This window comes from Oncorhynchus mykiss, chromosome 30 (genome assembly GCF_013265735.2).
Source record: "Oncorhynchus mykiss isolate Arlee chromosome 30, USDA_OmykA_1.1, whole genome shotgun sequence".
NCBI lineage: Eukaryota > Metazoa > Chordata > Actinopteri > Salmoniformes > Salmonidae > Oncorhynchus > Oncorhynchus mykiss.
Window position 1 is genome coordinate 33,539,223 of NC_050570.1, and position 19,726 is coordinate 33,558,948.

Sequence of the window (19,726 nt, forward strand, 5' to 3'; positions counted from 1 at the left end):
TGGTTTCCTCCCATAGCTTCATGCGCTTGTAGGAATCTCGAACGAACACTACAATGTCATTCAGTAGTGAGAAAAGGGATTAACTTGCCACAACAACCCCAATGTTGTCAGTTAGAACAAGGTTGATTACATGTGAGTAACACCATATGTGACTGTACGTACATACCCCAACCTGTGACTGTACGTACATACCCCAACCAGAAGCCATGGATTACAGGCAACACTCGCACTGAGCTATAGGGTAGAGCTTCCGATTTCAAGATGTGGGGCTCTAACCCGGAAGCTTACAAGAAATCCTGCTATGCCCTGCGACGAACCATCAAACAGGCAAAGCTTCAATACAATCTTAATTGAATCATACTACACCGGCTCCATCGCTCGTCTTATGTGGCAGGGCTTGCAAACTATTACAGACTTCAAAGGGAAGCACAGCCGCGAGCTGCCCAGTGACACGAGCCTACCAGACGAGCTAAATCACTTCTATGCTTGTGTCGAGGAAAGCAACACTAAGGCATGCATGAGAGCACCAGCTGTTCCGGACGACTGTGTGATCACTCTCTCCATAGTCGACGTGAGTAAGACTATTAAACAGGTCATCAAACACAAGGCTGCATGGCCAGACGTATAACCAGGACGTGTGCTCTGGGCATGTGCTGACCAACTGGCAGGTGTCTTCACTGACATTTTCAGCATGTCCCTGATTAATTCTGTAATACCAACATGTTTCAAGCAGACCACTATAGTCCCTGTGCCCAAGAACACAAAGGCAACCTTCCTAAATGACTACAGACCCATGCCACTCACGTCCGTAGCCATGAAGTGCTTTGAAAGGCATGGCTCACATCACCACCATTATCCCAGAAACCCTAGACACACTCCAGTTTGCATACCGCCCAAACAGATCCACAGATGATGCAATCTATAGGGAGGAGGTCAGAGACCTGGCCGGGTGGTGCCAGAATAACAACCTATCCCTCAACGTAACCAAGACTAAGGAGATGATTGTGGACTACAGGAAAAGGAAGACCGAGGACGCCCCCATTCTCATCGACGGGGCTGTAGTGGAGCAGGTTGAGAGCTTCAAGTTCCTTGATGTCCACATCAACAACAAACTAGAATGGTCCAAACACACCAAGACAGTCGTGAAGAGGGCACGAAAAAGCCTATTCCCCCTCAGGAAACAAAAAATATTTGGCATGGGTCCTGAGATCCTCAAAAGGTTCTACAGCTGCAACATCGAGAGCATCCTGTTACGGCAATTGCTCGGTTTCCGACCGCAAGGCACTACAGAGGGTAGTGCGAATGGCCCCAGTACATCACTGGGGCTAAGCTGCCTGCCATCCAGGACCTCTACACCAGGCGGTGTCAGAGAAAGGCCCTAATAATTGTCAAAGACCCCAGCCACCTCAGTCATAGACTGTTCTCTCTAATTCCGCATGGAAAGCGGTACCGGAGTGCCAAGTCTAGGACAAAAAGGCTTCTCAACAGTAATCAAATGGTTACCCGGACTATTTGCATTGTGTGTGTGTGTGTCCCCCAACCCCTCTTTTACGCTACTGCTACTCTCTGTTCATCATATATGTATAGTCACCTTAACCATATCTACATGTACATACTACCTCAATCAGCCTGACTAACCTGTGTCTATATGTAGCCTCGCTACTTTTATTACCTCGCTACTGTTATTACATCCATTTTCTGTTTGTGCTATCTTTGGAGTGGAATACATTGGGAATGACTCATTGAGGGGTTTGTTTTGGGTGATACTGAAAATATCAAGTCAAAATCCTTGGACTGAGGACGGGCAAAACAATCAAATTGATTTTCAGTGCTTTCACTGTCCCTTTCTATTTCCCTGTACTGGGCTCTGAATCTCTCTCTCTCTCTCTCTGCACATCTGGCTGCTCTGCAGAATGAGATTAACATTGTAAATAACCTCAATTTAAACTTGTATTACTTGTGCAGTCATCGATTGTATGCCCCCCGATTACAGTCCTACTTATAATCTCATAAATAAAGCACATATTAATCTGAAATCATAGCCTACATGTTTAGGGTTTGTGCTCATTAGTTGTACCTGAAGGTTCCTGCTCTGAGTCTGACTCTGAACTTACCACCTTCTCCAGTTCTGCAGGAGCACCTGAAGCCCTAGTGCTGCTGCTTCCTTCTCCACCTTTGCAAAGAAAATACTCTATTATCATAGACACGATCATTAGTGTAATACAGCTCTGGAAAAAATTAAGAGCGGTCTCTTAATTTGGAGTGGCCTCTTAATTTTTCCCAGAGCTGTATATTATTGTAGTAACTTGTAATGCTGGTACTAATGGCTCTAATGGACTTTGTCATTGTCTGTGTTGTGTCACACAGGCTACTGTGTTACGTTCATGGATTTATTATGGTTAAATTACTGTAGCCTGTTTCGCTGTACAGTGTATGTGCACTTTCCTTAGCTTATGTGGCATGAGTCATGACCGAATGCTGGCATGTCCATAGTCTAGGTTTACTATTTTTTACTAGTTGCCTTCAATGTCATATTATGATCGCTATGTTGCACTCATTGCTATGATATAATTTCTCCACGAAAACGTAAGACGTGCAAACTGTTTAGCCTATCGGCTGTTGTGTCACTATTATTAGCTAGGCTACTTAGCTAGCCATGCTGGGTGTCGTGTGGGTGTTTTAGCTAGTGTTTTTGACTGACCTGGTCCCTTACTGACGAACATGTCGCTTATTTTGCAGCATTTAGCTGCGTCTGTGGCAAGGGCCTTCCTCTTTTTTATTCTCTCCCTCTCTGCTCCACCTTCCCTTATTCTGACCATCCATTTCGCTGTGCGAAGCAGATAGATGGTTGCTATGTGCGTCGCGGAGACACCTGATTTCTGTCATTTTTGGCGCCGCACCATCGCGCGGGGACACTGTAGCGAGAGACTGAGAGTCGCGCCTGATGCGTGGATTCTCCGTCAACTCATTCCTGCTTGCAATATTATCGCTGGTCAAGTTGACTATTCCCGGTAGGCCAAAACAACCCTCAGGGCACCGGAAAATGTCCCGGTGCTCCCGACGGCCAGTCTGCCGTTGGTGTTGGTGTGCCCTCTTCAGGACTGTCTCGGTGTGATTGGACCATGATATTTTGTTGGTGATGTGGACAGAAAGAACTTAAAACTCTTGATCCGGTGTCCTGGCTAAATTCCCAATATGGCCCTCAAACCATCACCCCGGTGCCCTGGCTAAATTCCCAATATGGCCCTCAAACCATCACCCCGGTGTCCTAGCTAAATCCCCAATATGGCCCTCAAAGCATCACCCCGGTGCCCTGGCTAAATCCCCAATATGGCCCTCAAACCATCACCCCGGTGTCCTCAGCTTCCAATTGGCTTATTTATCCTCCCTCCTCTCCTCTGTAGCTCCTCACCAGGTTGTTGCTGTAAATGAGAACGTGTTCTCAGTCAACTCATCTGATTGTATAAGAGTTAAATAAATAAATTAAAAACAGAAGGAGTAAAAATACATCCGTTTCCTGAGTCTGATTCGGCCCCTTGGATCACACTGGCCCAATAGATTTGTTCCGTGACGTGAGGTGGGGCAGAGCTCTGGACAGAATGATGCGTAAAAACTGCCCACTCAATGCTATCAAATGAGAACAAGTTATGGGGGAGTACTGAGACTTGTTATGAGTTGTCCGTCACGTAAGCCAAGGAGTGTTCCATTTTTGACACTCTGAAAGTTACAGAATTGAACATGATGAACAGCGTTAATCCCACAGCTTCCCCCATTATCCCAAGCCCAACCCACTCCACAGACTTACAGTGCCTTGCGAAAGTATTCGGCCCCCTTGAACTTTGTGACCTTTTGCCACATTTCAGGCTTCAAACATAAAGATATAAAACTGTATTTTTTTGTGAAGAATCAACAACAAGTGCGACACAATCATGAAGTGGAACGACATTTATTGGACATTTCAAACTTTTTTAACAAATCAAAAACGGAAAAATTGGACGTGCAAAATTATTCAGCCCCTTTACTTTCAGTGCAGCAAACTCTCTCCAGAAGTTCAGTAAGGATCTATGAATGATCCAATGTTGACCTAAATGACTAATGATGATAAATACAATCCACCTGTGTGTAATCAAGTCTCTGTATAAATGCACCTGCACTTTGATAGTCTCAGAGGTCCGTTAAAAGCGCAGAGAGCATCATGAAGAACAAGGAACACACCAGGCAGGTCCGAGATACTGTTGTGAAGAAGTTTAAAGCCGGATTTGGATACAAAAATATTTCCCAAGCTTTAAACATCCCAGGGAGCACTGTGCAAGCGATAATATTGAAATGGAAGGAGTATCAGACCACTGCAAATCTACCAAGACCTGGCCGTCACTCTAAACTTTCAGCTCATACAAGGAGAAGACTGATCAGATATGCAGCCAAGAGGCCCATGATCACTCTGGATGAACTGCAGAGATCTACAGCTGAGGTGGGAGACTCTGTCCATAGGACAACAATCAGTCGTATATTGCACAAATCTGGCCTTTATGAAAGAGTGGCAAGAAGAAAGCCATTTCTTAAAGATATCCATAAAAAGTGTCGTTTAAAGTTTGCCACAAGCCACCTGGGAGACACACCAAACATGTGGAAGAAGGTGCTCTGGTCAGATGAAACCAAAATTGAACTTTTTGGCAACAATGCAAAACGTTATGTTTGGCGTAAAAGCAACACAGCTGAACACACCATCCCCACTGTCAAACATGGTGGTGGCAGCATCATGGTTTGGGCCTGCTTTTCTTCAGCAGGGACAGGGAAGATGGTTAAAATTGATGGGAAGATGGATGGAGCCAAATACAGGACCATTCTGGAAGAAAACCTGATGGAGTCTGCAAAAGACCTGAGACTGGGACGGAGATTTGTCTTCCAACAAGACAATGATCCAAAACATAAAGCAAAATCTACAATGGCATGATTAAAAAATGAATGTATCCAGGTGTTAGAATGGCCAAGTCAAAGTCCAGACCTGAATCCAATCGAGAATCTGTGGAAAGAACTGAAAACTGCTGTTCACAAATGCTCTCCATCCAACCTCACTGAGCTCGAGCTGTTTTGCAAGGAGGAATGGGAAAAAATTTCAGTCTCTCGATGTGCAAAACTGATAGAGACATACCCCAAGCGACTTACAGCTGTAATCGCAGCAAAAGGTGGCGCTACAAAGTATTAACTTAAGGGGGCTGAATAATTTTGCACGCCCAATTTTTCAGTTTTTGATTTGTTAAAAAAGTTTGAAATATCCAATAAATGTCATTCCACTTCATGATTGTGTCCTACTTGTTGTTGATTCTTCACAAAAAAATACAGTTTTATATCTTTATGTTTGAAGCCTGAAATGTGGCAAAAGGTCGCAAAGTTCAAGGGGGCCGAATACTTTCGCAAGGCACTGTACCTAATGTTACCTTGCTACAGAACATGTGTTGTGTCCATGTTTGGTTTGGCACTGGCCTTCACGTCCTATTTTTGCATATCTGGCTGAATACATGTCTCCATTAAGTAGCTAACGCCTGTGCAAAAGCAGGGCCGAGCTCTAGACGCAGGAACACAACAGGTAGTCTACTCAGAACACTGAAGAGACCAGGGTCGTCTGAGGAACACGAGAGGTAGTCTACATTGACCACTGAAGAGACCAGGATCGTCTGAGGAACACGAGAGGTAGTCTACATTGACCACTGAAGAGACCAGGGTTGTCTGAGGAACAAGACAGGTAGTCTACACTGACCACTGAAGAGGCCAGGGTTGTCTGAGGAACAAGACAGGTAGTCTACACTGAACACTGAAGAGGCCAGAGTTGTCTGAGGAACAAGACAGTTAGTCTTCACTGACCACTGAAGAGACCAGGGTTGTCTGAGGAACAAGACAGGTAGTCTACACTACAGCCCTGTCGATGGTAATGGGGGCGTTTTCGGCCCTCCTTTTCCTGTAACTGACGATCAGCTCCTTTATCTTGCTCACGTTGAGGGAGAGGTTGTTTTCCTGGCACCACACTGCCAGGTCTCTGACCTCCTCCCTATAGGCTGTCTCATCGTTACCGTGCTTGGCCACGCAGTCATGGGTGAACAGGGAGTACAGGAGGGGACAGTGTGGCAGATGTGCTATTGCTGACACTTACCACCTGGGGGTGGCCCATCAGGAAGTCATTGATCCAATTGCAGAGGGAGGTATTTAGTCCCAGGGTCCTTAGCTTAGTGATGATCTTTTTGCACACTTTGGTGTTGAACGCTGAGCTGTAATCAATGAACAGCATTCTCACATAGGTGTTTTTTTTGTCCAGGTGAGAAAGGGCAGTGTGGAGTGCGACTGATATTGCGTTATCTGTGGATCTTTTGGGGTGGTATGTGAATTGCAGTGGGTCTAAGATGTCTGGGTTAATGGTGTTGATGTGAGCCATGCCCAGCCTTTCAAAGCACTTCATGGCTACCGATGTGAGTGCTATGGGGAGGTAGTCATTTAGGCAGGTTACCTTCGCTTTTTTGGGCACAGGGACTATGGTGGTTTGCCTGAAACATGTAGGTATAATAGACTCGGTCTGGGAGAGGTTGAAAATGTCAGTGAGCATGCCTGCAGTACAAGTCTCGGTCATCTGTCTGGCTCAGAGGTCTTGTGAATATTGACCTGTTTAAAGGTCTTGCTCATATCGGTTATGAAGAGCCTGGTCACACAGTCGTCCAGAACAGCTGGTGCTCTCATGCATGCTTCAGTGTTGCTTGCCTCAAAGTAAGCATTTCTTTTTTTATTTCAACTAAGCAATTCAGTTAAGAACAAATTCTTATTTTCAATGACAGCCTAGGAACAGTGGGTTAACTGCCTTGTTCATGGGCAGAATGACAGATTTGTACCTTGTCAGCTCGGGGATTTGAACTTGTAACCTTTCGGTTACTAGCCCAACACTCTACCACTAGGCTACCCTGCCGCCCCGAGGCATTTAGTTCATCTGGTAGGCTCGCGTCACTGGACAGCTCGCAGCTGGGTTTCCCTTTGTAGTCCGTAATAGTTTGCAAGCCCTGCCACATCTGACGAGCGTCAGAGCCAATGTAGTAGGATTGATGCTTTGCCTGTTTGATGGTGCGTCTGAGGGAATAGAAGGATTCTTATAAGCACCTGGATTAGTGTCCCGCTCCTTGAAAGCGGCAGCTCTAGACATTAGCTCGATGCATAATCCATGGCTTCTGGTTGGGATATGTACATACAGTCACTGTGGGGACGACGTCATCGATGCTCTTATTGATGAAGCCGGTGATTGAGATGGTATACTCCAATGCCATTGGATGAATCTCGAAACATATTCCAGTCTGTGCTAGCAAAATAGTCCTATAGCGTAGCATCCGCGTCATCTGACCATGTCCGTATTGAGTGAGTCACTGGTACTTCCTGCTATAGTCTTTGCTTGTAAGCAAGAATCGGGGAAAGAATTATGGTCAGATTTGCCAAATGGAGGGTGAGGGAGAGCTTTGTATGTGTCTCTGTGTGTGAAGTAAAGGTGGTCTAGAGTTGTTTTTCTCTGGTTGCATGTGACATGCTGGTAGAAATGAGGTAAAATGGATTTAAGTTTGCCTGTCTTTAAGTCCCCGGACACTAGGATTGCCGCTTCTGGATGAGCATTTTCTTGTTTGCTTTTGGCTTTATACAGCTCATTGAGTTCGGTCTTGTGGTGGTAAATAGACAGTTATGAAAAACATAGATTAATTCTCTCTTGTTAGATCATGTGGTTTACAGCTTATCATGAGGTACTCTACCTCAGGCAAGCAATACCTTGAGATTTCCTTAATATTAGACATCGCGCACCAGCTGTTATTGACAAATAGACACATACCCCCACCCCTCGTCTTACCAGATGTAGCTGTTTTTTCCTGCCGATGCACGGAAAACCCAGCCACCTGTATATTATCTGAATATTATCTCATTCAGCCACGACTCGTGAAACACAAGATAGTCATTGCACGTTGGCCAATAGAACGGATGGTAGAAGCGGGTTACCCACTCGCCAACGAATTCTCACATGGCACCCCGATCTCCGCCCCCTGTATTGACGTCTTTTCTTCACACGAATGACGTTGATTTGGGCCTGGTCTCGGAGAAGCAGTATATCCTTTCTGTCGGACTCATTAAAGAAAACATCTTTGACCAGTTCGAGGTGAAAAACCACTGTTCTGATATTCAGAAGCTCTTTTCGGTCATAAGAGACAGTAGCAGCAACATTATGTATAAAATAAGTTATAAACAATGCGAAAAAAACCACACAAAATAGCACAGTTGCTTAGAAACCTGTAAAACAGCAGTCATCCCCTCCGGCGCCATTATTCAGTCAGTGCATTCAACCCAGGCTGTTGTAGTTAAGGACACATTGGTCTTCAAAATAATTGTAATTACAACAAGATATACCTGACTATCTCTGGATAGTACTAATACAATACTGAGATATTCGCCGTAATTTGATGCCAGAGCAATGAAACAGTACAATACAGTAAAAGTGCATATTACAGCGTATTAATGAATACCAGGTGTTTTAGATCGCATACACTTCTAGAGGCTTAAACAAAGGCTTCCAAACTGGCTGTGATTAAAGATCAAAACAGAGCAAATGGACATGGTTAAATATTCAACAATTTAAAAGTTTATGACCCACTACCACTCCAATCTCTTTCCTATATGCATTTAATTGTTAGGGAATTGCTACCAAATATAACTTAAATTGGTACAGGACTCTAATGGGTGCAGCAAATATAGGAACTTAAAATATGTCAACGAGCCAGCGATTCTTTCCTCCCACAATATTTCTCCACAAAGCACCATAAGTTAATGTATGATGCAGTAAATGTATAGCAAAACAGAAATACAGTACTTTATTGTGGAATTATATTGAAAAGAAATTCAGCAATTGCTAATAGTGAATATTGAATGATATATTACAGCATACTAACTGATATTTGGTGTTTTTAAATAACTTCCAATTTTGAAGCCTTAACAAAGGCTTCTAAACTGACAGTGACTACAGGGAAAATCAAATGACATGGCTAGCCACTCAACCATTAAAGGTTTGAGACTTGCATCCACACCGATCTGTCCCCTACGTACATTTAATTGTTATGGAACCTCTACTTCATATCACTTAAATTGGTACATCACTCTCACTGACAGGTGCAACAAATTTAGGCTCTTACAAGACATGCCTCAAAATGTTATTGAGTGAGAAACAACAATACCACACACCTACTGGTGTTCAGAAGGTTGTTGGTGCTCCAAAGATGCCGTATTGGTACTGTGTTCTGAATTACAGTTAATTAATGGGCAGCAATTAGCTAGTAAGGTACTGTAGAATTCCTGTTTCAGGACAAGGGTTGTAGAATTCCTAAAATACAGTATAGCTTTCTCACTCACGGGTGAAACAAATACAGTATAGCCTCTTACAAGGCATACCTTAAAATATGTTAAGGAGCTAGAGACTCTCCCACCCACAACATTTTCTACAATGCGTCATAATTAATACTGTAAAACATTTTTCAGCATTTTACTGTGCGTTATACAGTGTTTTACTGTTGAAATTACAGGAAGGTCTTACAGTGTGCTGTAACACAAATGTATGGTATTTTACGGTGCAATCAATCATAGTCTACTGTATTCAGTTTATACAGTATTATACTGTTGATTAATACAGTAAGTTACTGATAAAATTACAAAACCGGCTAACAACGTATGCGGAAGCCAAAGCACTTATGTATTATGTATTTCTCATCGCTCATACACAGACTACACTATGGATCATCATGCGTCATGGTTTGACAAACGAAATAAAACAGATTCTAAAAAACTGTATCACCTGACTCTGTCCCATGTAATTACATGAAATGCATACAACTTGTTTAATTTAATATACAATCTTCCCTAGAAAACTTTTTTTGGGGCATTTACAAAGCATCTATTTGATATTGCAAAACAGCAAATTCTAAGTGTTGTTTTCTAATGTCATGTTGTTTAGATATAGTATGTTTGTATGTATATGTCCTCCACCCACCCATCCATGTGTTCCAGTAGTGGATACGCCTCATCAGAAAGATCATCTCAGCTTTTTCTTGTCCCACGTTTGAGAGCTGTAATCATAGGTGGCATCAACAAACAGTACATGTTTATAGGAGTGTGCAGGTAAACATGTTCAATTTAACTGATGGATCTGAGTCATCTTTGTGCTTTGAGCTGGGTTCAACTAGTATTCGAAACCTTTCAAATTCTTTCAGAGTTTGTTCTATCCTGCCTGGAATGCCAGGTAGGTGGCTGTTGCAGTTTTTTTTAAAATCTTATATTCATCCATTAAGCCAGGCAAGCTCAATGAAGCACATATAAAGTGTTTGGAATGATTTTGAATAGTGTTTGAACCCAGGTCTGGTGCCTTCCTGGGTGGATTCTAGCAGGATATTTGTGTGGAAAAGGTCAAGAACGAGAAACAACAGAACAGTATTCTTGGAACAGATTGCTGACCATCATAACTCTTTCAGACTGATCACGTGTATGTGTGTGGTTTGTGTTTGTGCATGGGTGGAAATAGGTTTTGCCATGGTTACCATTTCATTGTAACTATACCTTTTTTGTAATGAGCCAGAAGTGTTGGTGAGCTACCAAAGCTTTTATTGCCTTCAACCAGGAGGGAGAGTCCAACCCAACCATTTCGTCTGCAAGTTAGATCAGAGCTGTGGCTTAGACAAGTTAGAGAGCTGTGGCGTTGGCTATGACTGCATAACACCAGTCTAACCGATATTCTATCTTATCTCTGTAGAGAGAAACAGGAGAAGCCAGGAGAGGCTGGAGTCTAATGTGTATGTTTTGCTCTTCCACAGGGAATTTGTGTCTATTTCTGTTGAATTTAGGAGTGCTGCCTGAACGGCTAGATTAACAAAGGCCAACCTTACACAACAATAGGGTTGCATCACCAAATGGCGCCCTAATCCCTATAAAGTGCATAACTTTTTTGCTCTGATGAAAAGTAGCACACTACGTAGGGAATAGGGTGCCATTTGGGATGTAGACAACATCAGTTTATTACCCTGCCTAATGTGATTTTACCTAATGAAGTCACTAATGAAAGTGACTTATCTTCAAAGAACAACAATAGGGTTGCAATAGTACATGAATAGACACAGCAAATTCTCCAGAGTAATTTTTATTTTATTTTTATGAATCACGACGGATAGTGTGGAGTCTGTGGACCCATATACACACCGGAACAGTGTTAATGGTCCTGAACAGCCATGCTGAAAAGTACATTTTCTCTCCTGGCTAACTACCAGAAAGAATGAAAAGACAGACTGAGTGGACAGGGAGCTAATATTCATGAGCTCGCCTTGACTGGCAGCTCTTTGAAACACCTATGTCAAGCAACTTGGATGCAGTATTGCAGTAAAATCATCTCAAGCTAATGTGGTGATACCCAAAGCAACTCAAACAACATTGAAATTTCATCAGTGATATCAATCTATTTGTATACATCTCCTGTTTGTCACGTCTCTTGTGATGCGATTCAATGAACCTTTCCCCCCTATTGTTCCATGCTGGCTGAAGACCTAGCCAGTAACTAGCTGACACCAGACACAGATGAAATGGGAAAGATACTGTATAAGTAGATGTGATAGATGAATAGGGTAAACTTTTAAATATATTCTTTGACACCCTACAGTAAAATTTTAGCACCAGCGGAGTAGTTATCTTGCTGTATAAACCACGCCCCTCTGCAAACATGCCTTCTCTGATGTTGGTTACAAGACGGTGTTTATTTCAATTAGATAAGAGAATATGTCACGATGTTCCCTTAATAATGAATCCAAGTTATTTGACATTGGTGAGGGGACCAGTCATAGAAGCAACAGTTATTGTTCATACTTTGATCATCATACTTTGATCTGGTCTCATTCAAATATCATCTAATTTTTAAAAAACTTGATTTTGACTTTTTTTTATTACACAATACCATACATATTTCATAAGTCCTTATTTTGAGGGCCTAGTTTTACCATAATAAAGAGTCCTGAAACTCATATATATATAACTTTGAACAAAAGTATCATATTTCCCATCATGCTCTATTGCAGGTGGATTTTTAGAATTGTTTATTTCCGTATCTATGTTTGTGCATGGTCATTGATTGATTCATTAATTCATTAATATAAATTACTAAACTAATCCAATATGTTACTTGACTTATTGCACACGTTACTGAAATGGTTGTTCCAGTTTAGATGCCTTCGGTCAGTGGTCTCCAATAGTGATGGGAAGTTAGGTGTTTTTCCACATTTGACTCAGTAATGCCCAGCGCACGCAGGGCCCCCTACCAGCGAACGATGAACTGAAAACTTAAAATAGTCATAATTCTACAAGCCTCTGGTTCACATAGTGTTCACTGTAAGGTGCTTATTGGAGCTGTCGTTTGTGACTGAGACTTGTAAAAGCATGCATGTGTTGTACAATGTACATGTGTTGATTGCTAGGCATACAAATACGATTATTTGTTGGTACATTTAAAATTAAGTCTAGTTGTTGCTGCAACTTGACTTAGAGGAATGCATTGCTTGAATGCCGTGAGGTTGATAAGCACAATATCGTTCGTGAACTGTAGCCCCCCAAACGATTCATGTTTGAGTTTGTTGAGCAGAGGCTGTGTAAATTTTGGTTACAAAATTCCAGTGACCTCCCGATTGAAGGATTTAGGATTTTCTGTATCCGTTTCCAGGAAAAGTCTAACCAGGATTTCTGGAAAACCTGAACATTTTGGGAAGTTACCAAGCTAACATATGGAATTGATTGAAATACCATGGATAATTTAGCTATTTTGATTAGGAATTTTAGGACCAATTTAGGATAACACATCCATAAACGGACAAATAAGAAACCTCAGGAAATATTTTTTTTATGTTGGCACACAACTACCTCCATACTTCAGTTTGTTTATATGTGTTACCTTCAGATTATTCTCGTGACACTTGTGGTGGTTATTGAGAAAAACAGAGTCTCCCCTTTCCATAGAGTGGTCATAATAGTTTGTAGGCCACTACAGATGTTTTCCTGAAAAGACCGATTTTCGTTACTCAAAATGTTCAAGTTGATACAACTCTAATCTGGACCCCTCACAACAGGGTTATTGTTGCTGTTGTTGCTGTTAGAAAGGTTCCTAAAACAAACCCATGCTTTATTCGTTAGAGAAATGTTAAGTTGTATTGAGCAGGCTTTCTTTCATGATTTTTTTTATTTTGACTGGAGCAAGATTGAGTTTAACACTGATGTGGCAACTGCCTGGAAATTATTTCATGATGTTTTTTTTCCAAATAGTAAACAAACATGCCCCATTCTGCAGGCTCAAAGTTAGTGGGCGGGATAATCCATGGTTTTCTTCTGAGCTGTCTTGTATTATTCAAAAACGTAATCTTGCCTGGGCTAAAGCAAGGAAATCATGTTCTGATGCTGATTGGCTTCTTTTTAGGCAGCTACGAAACGAAAGTGTTCTTTTCGTCTCAGAAAGGCCAAGTCCGAATATTTTATGTCTGTTAGTATCACCTATAACCTGAATGACCCTAGAAAGTTTTGGAAGGCTACTAAGTCTATGTCTGGTAACAGTAATGTTAATGAATTACCTTCATGGGTATTGAAGGAGTCTGTTGCTGTATATGACAAAACTGAAATGCTGAATTGTTTCAATTAGCACTTTGTATCATCTGGTAGGCTGTTTGAGTAGTCTCTGTCTCTGTACAACCCTGTGTGGATAAACCGGTTAGAGCTGGTCAAAAGTTTTAGCTTTTTGCCATTCTCAGTGCAGGAGGTACATAAAGCCCTGAAATCCTTAGAACAGAGAAAGCCTGCAGGTCCTGATCTTCTTGATCCCTGTTTTTTAAATCTGTCAGCTCATTTCATAGCTGAACCACTTACATATCTGTTCAATTGAATCCTGGAATGTAATGAAATTCCAAAGATCTGGAAATAAGCATTTGTCCTACCACTTTTTAAAAGGGGGAGATACAACTCTTAAATAAATATAGGCCAATCTCAAAGCTCTCACCCCTGGTGAAAATACTTAAATCCCTTGTGAGTGAACAGCTAAAATAGTTTTTATTTATTAACTCTATTTTATCAATCTACCAATCGGGCTTCAGGAAGAAGCATAGCACAATTACAGCAGCCATGAAGGTTTTCAATTATTTCACTGAATCTCTTGACAAAAACAGCATTGGGTCTCATTTTTTATTGATCTCTCTAATGCCTTTGATACAGTTGATCATGCTATACTGAGGCAGAGATTATTGAGCGTTGGTCTTTCGGAGCATGCAGTTGCATGGTTTGCTAACGATATGTCTGATAGAACTCAGTGCACTCAATTTGATGGGCACATGTCTGTTAAATTGTCTGTCTGTAATGGTGTGCCCCGGGGCTCTGTACTTGGTCCCCTCTTCTCCACTATTTGTATAAATAATTTAGACAAAAATGTGCAAAAGGCGCAACTTTACTTTTATGCTGATGATACTGTTATTTATTGTAACTTACAAAAAAAATTAAACTGAAGTTGAGATTTTATTTTAGGAATAAAGCCTGTTTTTCTTTTGAAGCCAGAAGGAGGCTAGTGTCAGCTACCTTTATGCCTATACTAGACTATGGGGGTATTTTAGATATGAATGCATCCACTCAGTGTTTGATATCAATTGACACCTTGTCAATCGTAGGCTCAGTCACTGGTATACTTTTATTTACAAAGCCATTTTGGGTTTACCACCATTTTTGGGGGAACATTTTTATTGTTTACAAATGTGGTGGGTTCTCTCTTCTTTCGCAGGACTTTATCCTGAGAATGTTTGTTTTTTTAACAGAATTTGGTAAAATGGCTTTCATGTACTCTGCGCCATCGGCTTCCAACGCCTTACATAATGTTTTTAATCTGGAAGAATTTGTCCCGATTGGAGTTTCTAATCATTGATGCAGAATTTCGAGACAGATTCTCTGACCTGTCAATGTTTTAAATTTGCTGTTTTATGATTTTGTTATACTCTTGTGAATTATATGTTTTTTACTAGATTAACTGTAGTTTTTCATGTTATCTGTCTGTAATTGTGTAATAACTTGAAGCTGCCTATCTTGGTCAGGATGCTCTTGAAAAAGAGATTTCAAATCTCAATTAGCCCTTCCTGGTTAAATAAAAAAATAACAACATTCAACTCTTACCCTATGAGGTCCGGAGCCTGCTGGTTTTCTGTTCTACCTGATAATGAATTGCACCAACCTGGTGTCCCAGGTCTAAATCAGTCCCTGATTAGAGGGGAACAATGACTTTGAGGTCCATAGTTGAGATTGAGGGAACTAGAGAGTCACAGTGACTCTATCGGTTTTAGCAATGACTACAAAATCACTTTAAGTAAATGTTCTCTGATATTTTACAGCACCACAAAGTATTCATGCCCTTGACTTATTCCACATTTTGTTGTGTTACATCCTGAATTCAAAATGGATTAAATAGATGTATTTATTTCACCCATCTACACACAATCCCCGATAATGACAAGGTGAAACATGTTTTCTGAAATATTTGCTTATTTATTGAAAATGAAATACAGAAATATCTCATTAACATACAGTACCGGTCAAAAGTTTGGACACACCTGCTCATTCAAGGGTTTTTCTTTATTTTTACTATTTTCTACATTGTAGAATAATAGTGAAGACATCAAAACTATGAAATAACACATCTGGAATCAAAAGATATTTTATATTTGACATTCTTTAAAGTAGCCACCCTTGCCTTGATGACAGCTTTGCAAGCTTTTGACATTCTCTCAACTAGCTTCACCTGAAATGCTTTTGCAACAGTCTTGAAGGAGTTCCCACATATGCTGAAGACTTGTAGGCTGCTTTTCCCTCACTCTGCGGTCCAACTCATCCCAAACCATCTCAATTTGGTTGATGTCGGGTGATTGTAAAGGCCAGGTCATCTAATGCTAGCACTCCATCACTCCACTTCTTGGTCAAATAGCCCTTACACAGCCTGGAGGTATGTTGGGTCATTGTCCTGTTGAAAAACAAATGATAGTCCCACAGCGCAAACCAGATGGGATGGCATATTGCTGCAGAATGCTGTGGTAGCACAAGAGTATGCTGGTTGTGTCCCTTGAATTCGAAATAAATCACTGACAGTGTCACCAGCAGAGCACCACCACACCATCACACCTTCTTCTCCATGCTTCACGGTGGGAACCACACATGCTGAGATCATCCGTTCACCTACTCTGCGTCTCAGGAAGACACGGTGTCTGGAGCCAAAAATCCCAAATATGGACTCATCAGACCAAAGGACAGTTTTCCCCCGGTCTAATGTCCATTGCTCGTGTTTCTTGGCCCAAGCAAGTCTATTCTTCTTATTGGTGTACTTTAGTAGTGGTTTCTTTGCAGCAATTCGACCATGAAGACCTGATTCACGCAATCTCCTCTGAACAGTTGATGTGTATGTTACTTGAACTCTGTGAAGCATTTATTTGGGCTGCAATCTGAGGCGCAGTTAGCTCTAATGAACTTATCCTCTGCAGCAGAGGTAACTCTGGGTCTTCCATTCCTGTTTCATCATATCACTTGATAGTTTTTGCGACTGCACTTGAAGAAACTTTCAAAGTTCTTGATATTTTCCGCATTGACTGACCTTCATGTCTTAAAGTAATGACGGACCGTCGTTTCTCTTTGCTTATTTGAGCTGTTCTTGCCACAATATGGTCTTTTAGCAAATAGGGCTAAGTTCTGTATACCACCCTTACCTTGTCGCAACACAACTGATTGGCTCAAATACATTAAGAAGGAAATGCATTTTAACAAAGCACACCTGTTAATTGAAATGCATTCCAGGTGACTACCTCATGAAGCTGGTTGAGAGAATGCCAAGAGTGTGCAAAGCTGTCATCAAGGCAAAGGGTGACTACTTTGAAGAATCTCAAATATAAAATATATTTTGATTTGTTTAACACTTTTTAGGTTACTACATGATTTTGTATGTGTTATTTCATAGTATTGATTTCTTCACTATTATTCTACAATGTAGAAAATTGTAAAACTAGAAAAACCCTTGAATGAGTTGGTTTGTCCAAATTTTTGACTGGTACTGTATGTAAATTATATATGTTTCTATTTCATTTTCAATACATTTAATTTTTTTCTTCTAAAAACATGTTTTCACTTTGTCATTATATGGTATTGTGTGTCAATGGGTGAGAATCATTATCATTATCAGGCTGTAACACAACCTATTGTGGAATAAGTTGATGAGCATGACTACTTTCTGAAGGCACTGTAAGTGCAATGGGTTTAATGACCACATTGACATTTATAGTATTGGCTAATATCTAAGGTGATTGAAATAGTAGGAAACAGAGAAAGTCGGGATATATAACTACAACTTTCAAGACTGCCCAAAGGTTCAATTTGGTGTGACTGTCATTGTGCAATGCTTTGCATCATCATCATCATCACTTAGCCTACCCATTGTCTTGAGTCTCCAAGTTTCATCACTGCAAGTTAAAAGGCCATACAATTTATATTATGCACAAGGTCACATCATTTTATACTTAACTGTGGGAAAGGGGCAGAAATACCTACCTGTCATGTTGATATGCTTTTCTGTTTGCTTACATGACTGGTTTCACATTTGTCCACTGGCGACACTCCATTCAAGGCAGTTGGGGCAGCGCCCACCTGTTTTGAGCCCCACCTGTTTAGCTGTTTTGCATGTTATTTTGGCATTAAAATGTGTCACCTATCAGTTTGCAAAAAATGAAAAAGTGAATTTGAGTTAACGAAGCCGCATACAAACATGGTCTCTTTTTTGCTTTCTTGAGTAAGGCAGCTCCAAAATGCAGGTGTTTCAGCCCAGCTCCATACTTACTGTGGTGGTCGGGCAGCCAGCGGGAAATAATACGGAGCGTAGGGGTTGGTAATGTTTTCTAGTTGCGCCGTGACTGGCTCAGTGTTCTGTCACTCATGGGGACACTACATCACCGACAATTCTAGCCCCTTGGGTGCTGCCATAGAGTTACGTTAGAAGTAGCCATCCAAGAAGGCTCAAAGTCATTGGCCACAGACAAAATGACGTCAAATCATGTTATATTCAGTTCTCTGCTGTCAATGACTGGAACAAACTGCAAAAATCACAGAAGCTGGAGACTCATATCTCCCTCACTATCTTTATGCACCAGCTGTCAGAGCAGCTCACAGATCACTGCACTGCAACATAGCCCATCTGTAAATAGCCCATCCATCATCATCATCCCCATACTGTTATTTATTTTATTTATTTTGCTCCTTTGCATCCCAGTATCCCTACTTGCACACCCATCTTTTGCACATCTATCACTCCACTGTTTAATTGCTATATTGTAATTATTTCGTTGCAGGCGTGCTGAGGAATGTGACACCAGTCCGGTGTCACCTGCACCAGTTTCACGCATCTGGCCTCCAGTGCACCTCCCCAGTCCGGTATGTCCTGTGTCTCCTCCACGCACTCGCCCTGAAGTGTGTGTCACCGTTCCGGTACGTCCTGTACCTGCTCCTCGCACTCTCCCTCAAGTGCGCCGTCTCAGTCAGGTACGTCCAGGTCTCCAGTGCGCATACACAGCCCAGTACGTCCTGTGCTAGCTCACCGTGCGAAGTGTGTCATTGTTCCGGTACAATTTGTGCCGGTTCTATGCACCAGGTCTACAGTGCGCCTCCACAGCCCAGTACATCCTGTGCTAGCTCCCCGCGCTCACCGTGCGAAGTGTGTCATTGCTCCGGCACCATCTGTGCCAGCTCTAAGCACCAGGTCTCCAGTGCGCTTCCACAGCCCAGTACGTCCTGTGCCTCCTCCTTGCACTCTCCCTGAAGTGCCTGTCCCCAGTCCAGTATATCCTGTGCCGGAGTCTTCTTCGGCGCCGTTGCCCGGTCCGGGTGCGACGTTCAACCCAGCTCCATGGCCAGGGCCCTCCTCTGCGCCACAAGCCCAGTCCGGGCACGGCGTTCTACCCGGCTCCATGGCCGGACCCGTGGTCTGTGTGGGTACTTCGCCCCGCTCCACCGACGCTAGATGCCCACCTTGGGGGGGGGGTCATGCCCTGACCGCAGAGGGCCTTTTATATTCTCTATGTTGGTTAGGTCAGGGTGTGACTAGGGTGGGTTATCTAGGTTGGTTTATGTCTATGTTGGCCTGGTATTGTTCCCAATCAGAGGCAACTGATTATCGTTGTCTCTGATTGGGGATCATATATAGGCAGCCATTTCCCCACTGTTTTTTTTGTGGGATCTTGTTTTGAGTTACCTCCTCTTATGTTACGGTTCGTTGTTTGTTTAGTTTTTTAGTTTTTTGTAAGTTTCACAAAATAAAGATGTGGAACTCGGAGCACGCCGCGCCTTGGTCCGTCTCTACACACAGCCGTGACAGTTAGGGTCAAGGTTAAGGTTATGGTTGGGGGGGGGGGCTTGGTAGAGTGCACACAGACAGGTGGTCTGGTCTTCTCTACTCTATCTAGGTGGCCTCAGATCTGAGTGACAACATGGATATCCTGGGAAGGGGACACCAGGGGACAGTTCTCACATACCACCAGCAGAAAAGGCCAGACTGGGTTCAGTCTCTGCTCCCAAGTCTTTTGATCTTATTTTTCTTCATCTTCTGACTGACCTGAAATACGAGCCCTGGTTCTTGTTGGTGGGTCAC

The 19,726-nt window shown here is 42.2% G+C and overlaps 1 protein-coding gene across 1 annotated transcript in view; it reads left to right on the plus strand.

Moving 5' to 3' along the window:
* Window positions 1-18,559, plus strand: part of LOC110521738 (CMP-N-acetylneuraminate-beta-1,4-galactoside alpha-2,3-sialyltransferase) — a 123,697-nt gene extending 105,138 nt beyond the window's left edge. Inside the window, exon 12 of the mRNA XM_036969206.1 lies at window positions 18,432-18,559. Within this exon, the coding sequence (XP_036825101.1) occupies window positions 18,432-18,440 (9 nt within the window). The 3' untranslated portion in view covers window positions 18,441-18,559. The remainder of the gene's footprint in view (window positions 1-18,431) is intronic.
* The last annotated feature ends 1,167 nt before the right edge of the window (window positions 18,560-19,726 follow it).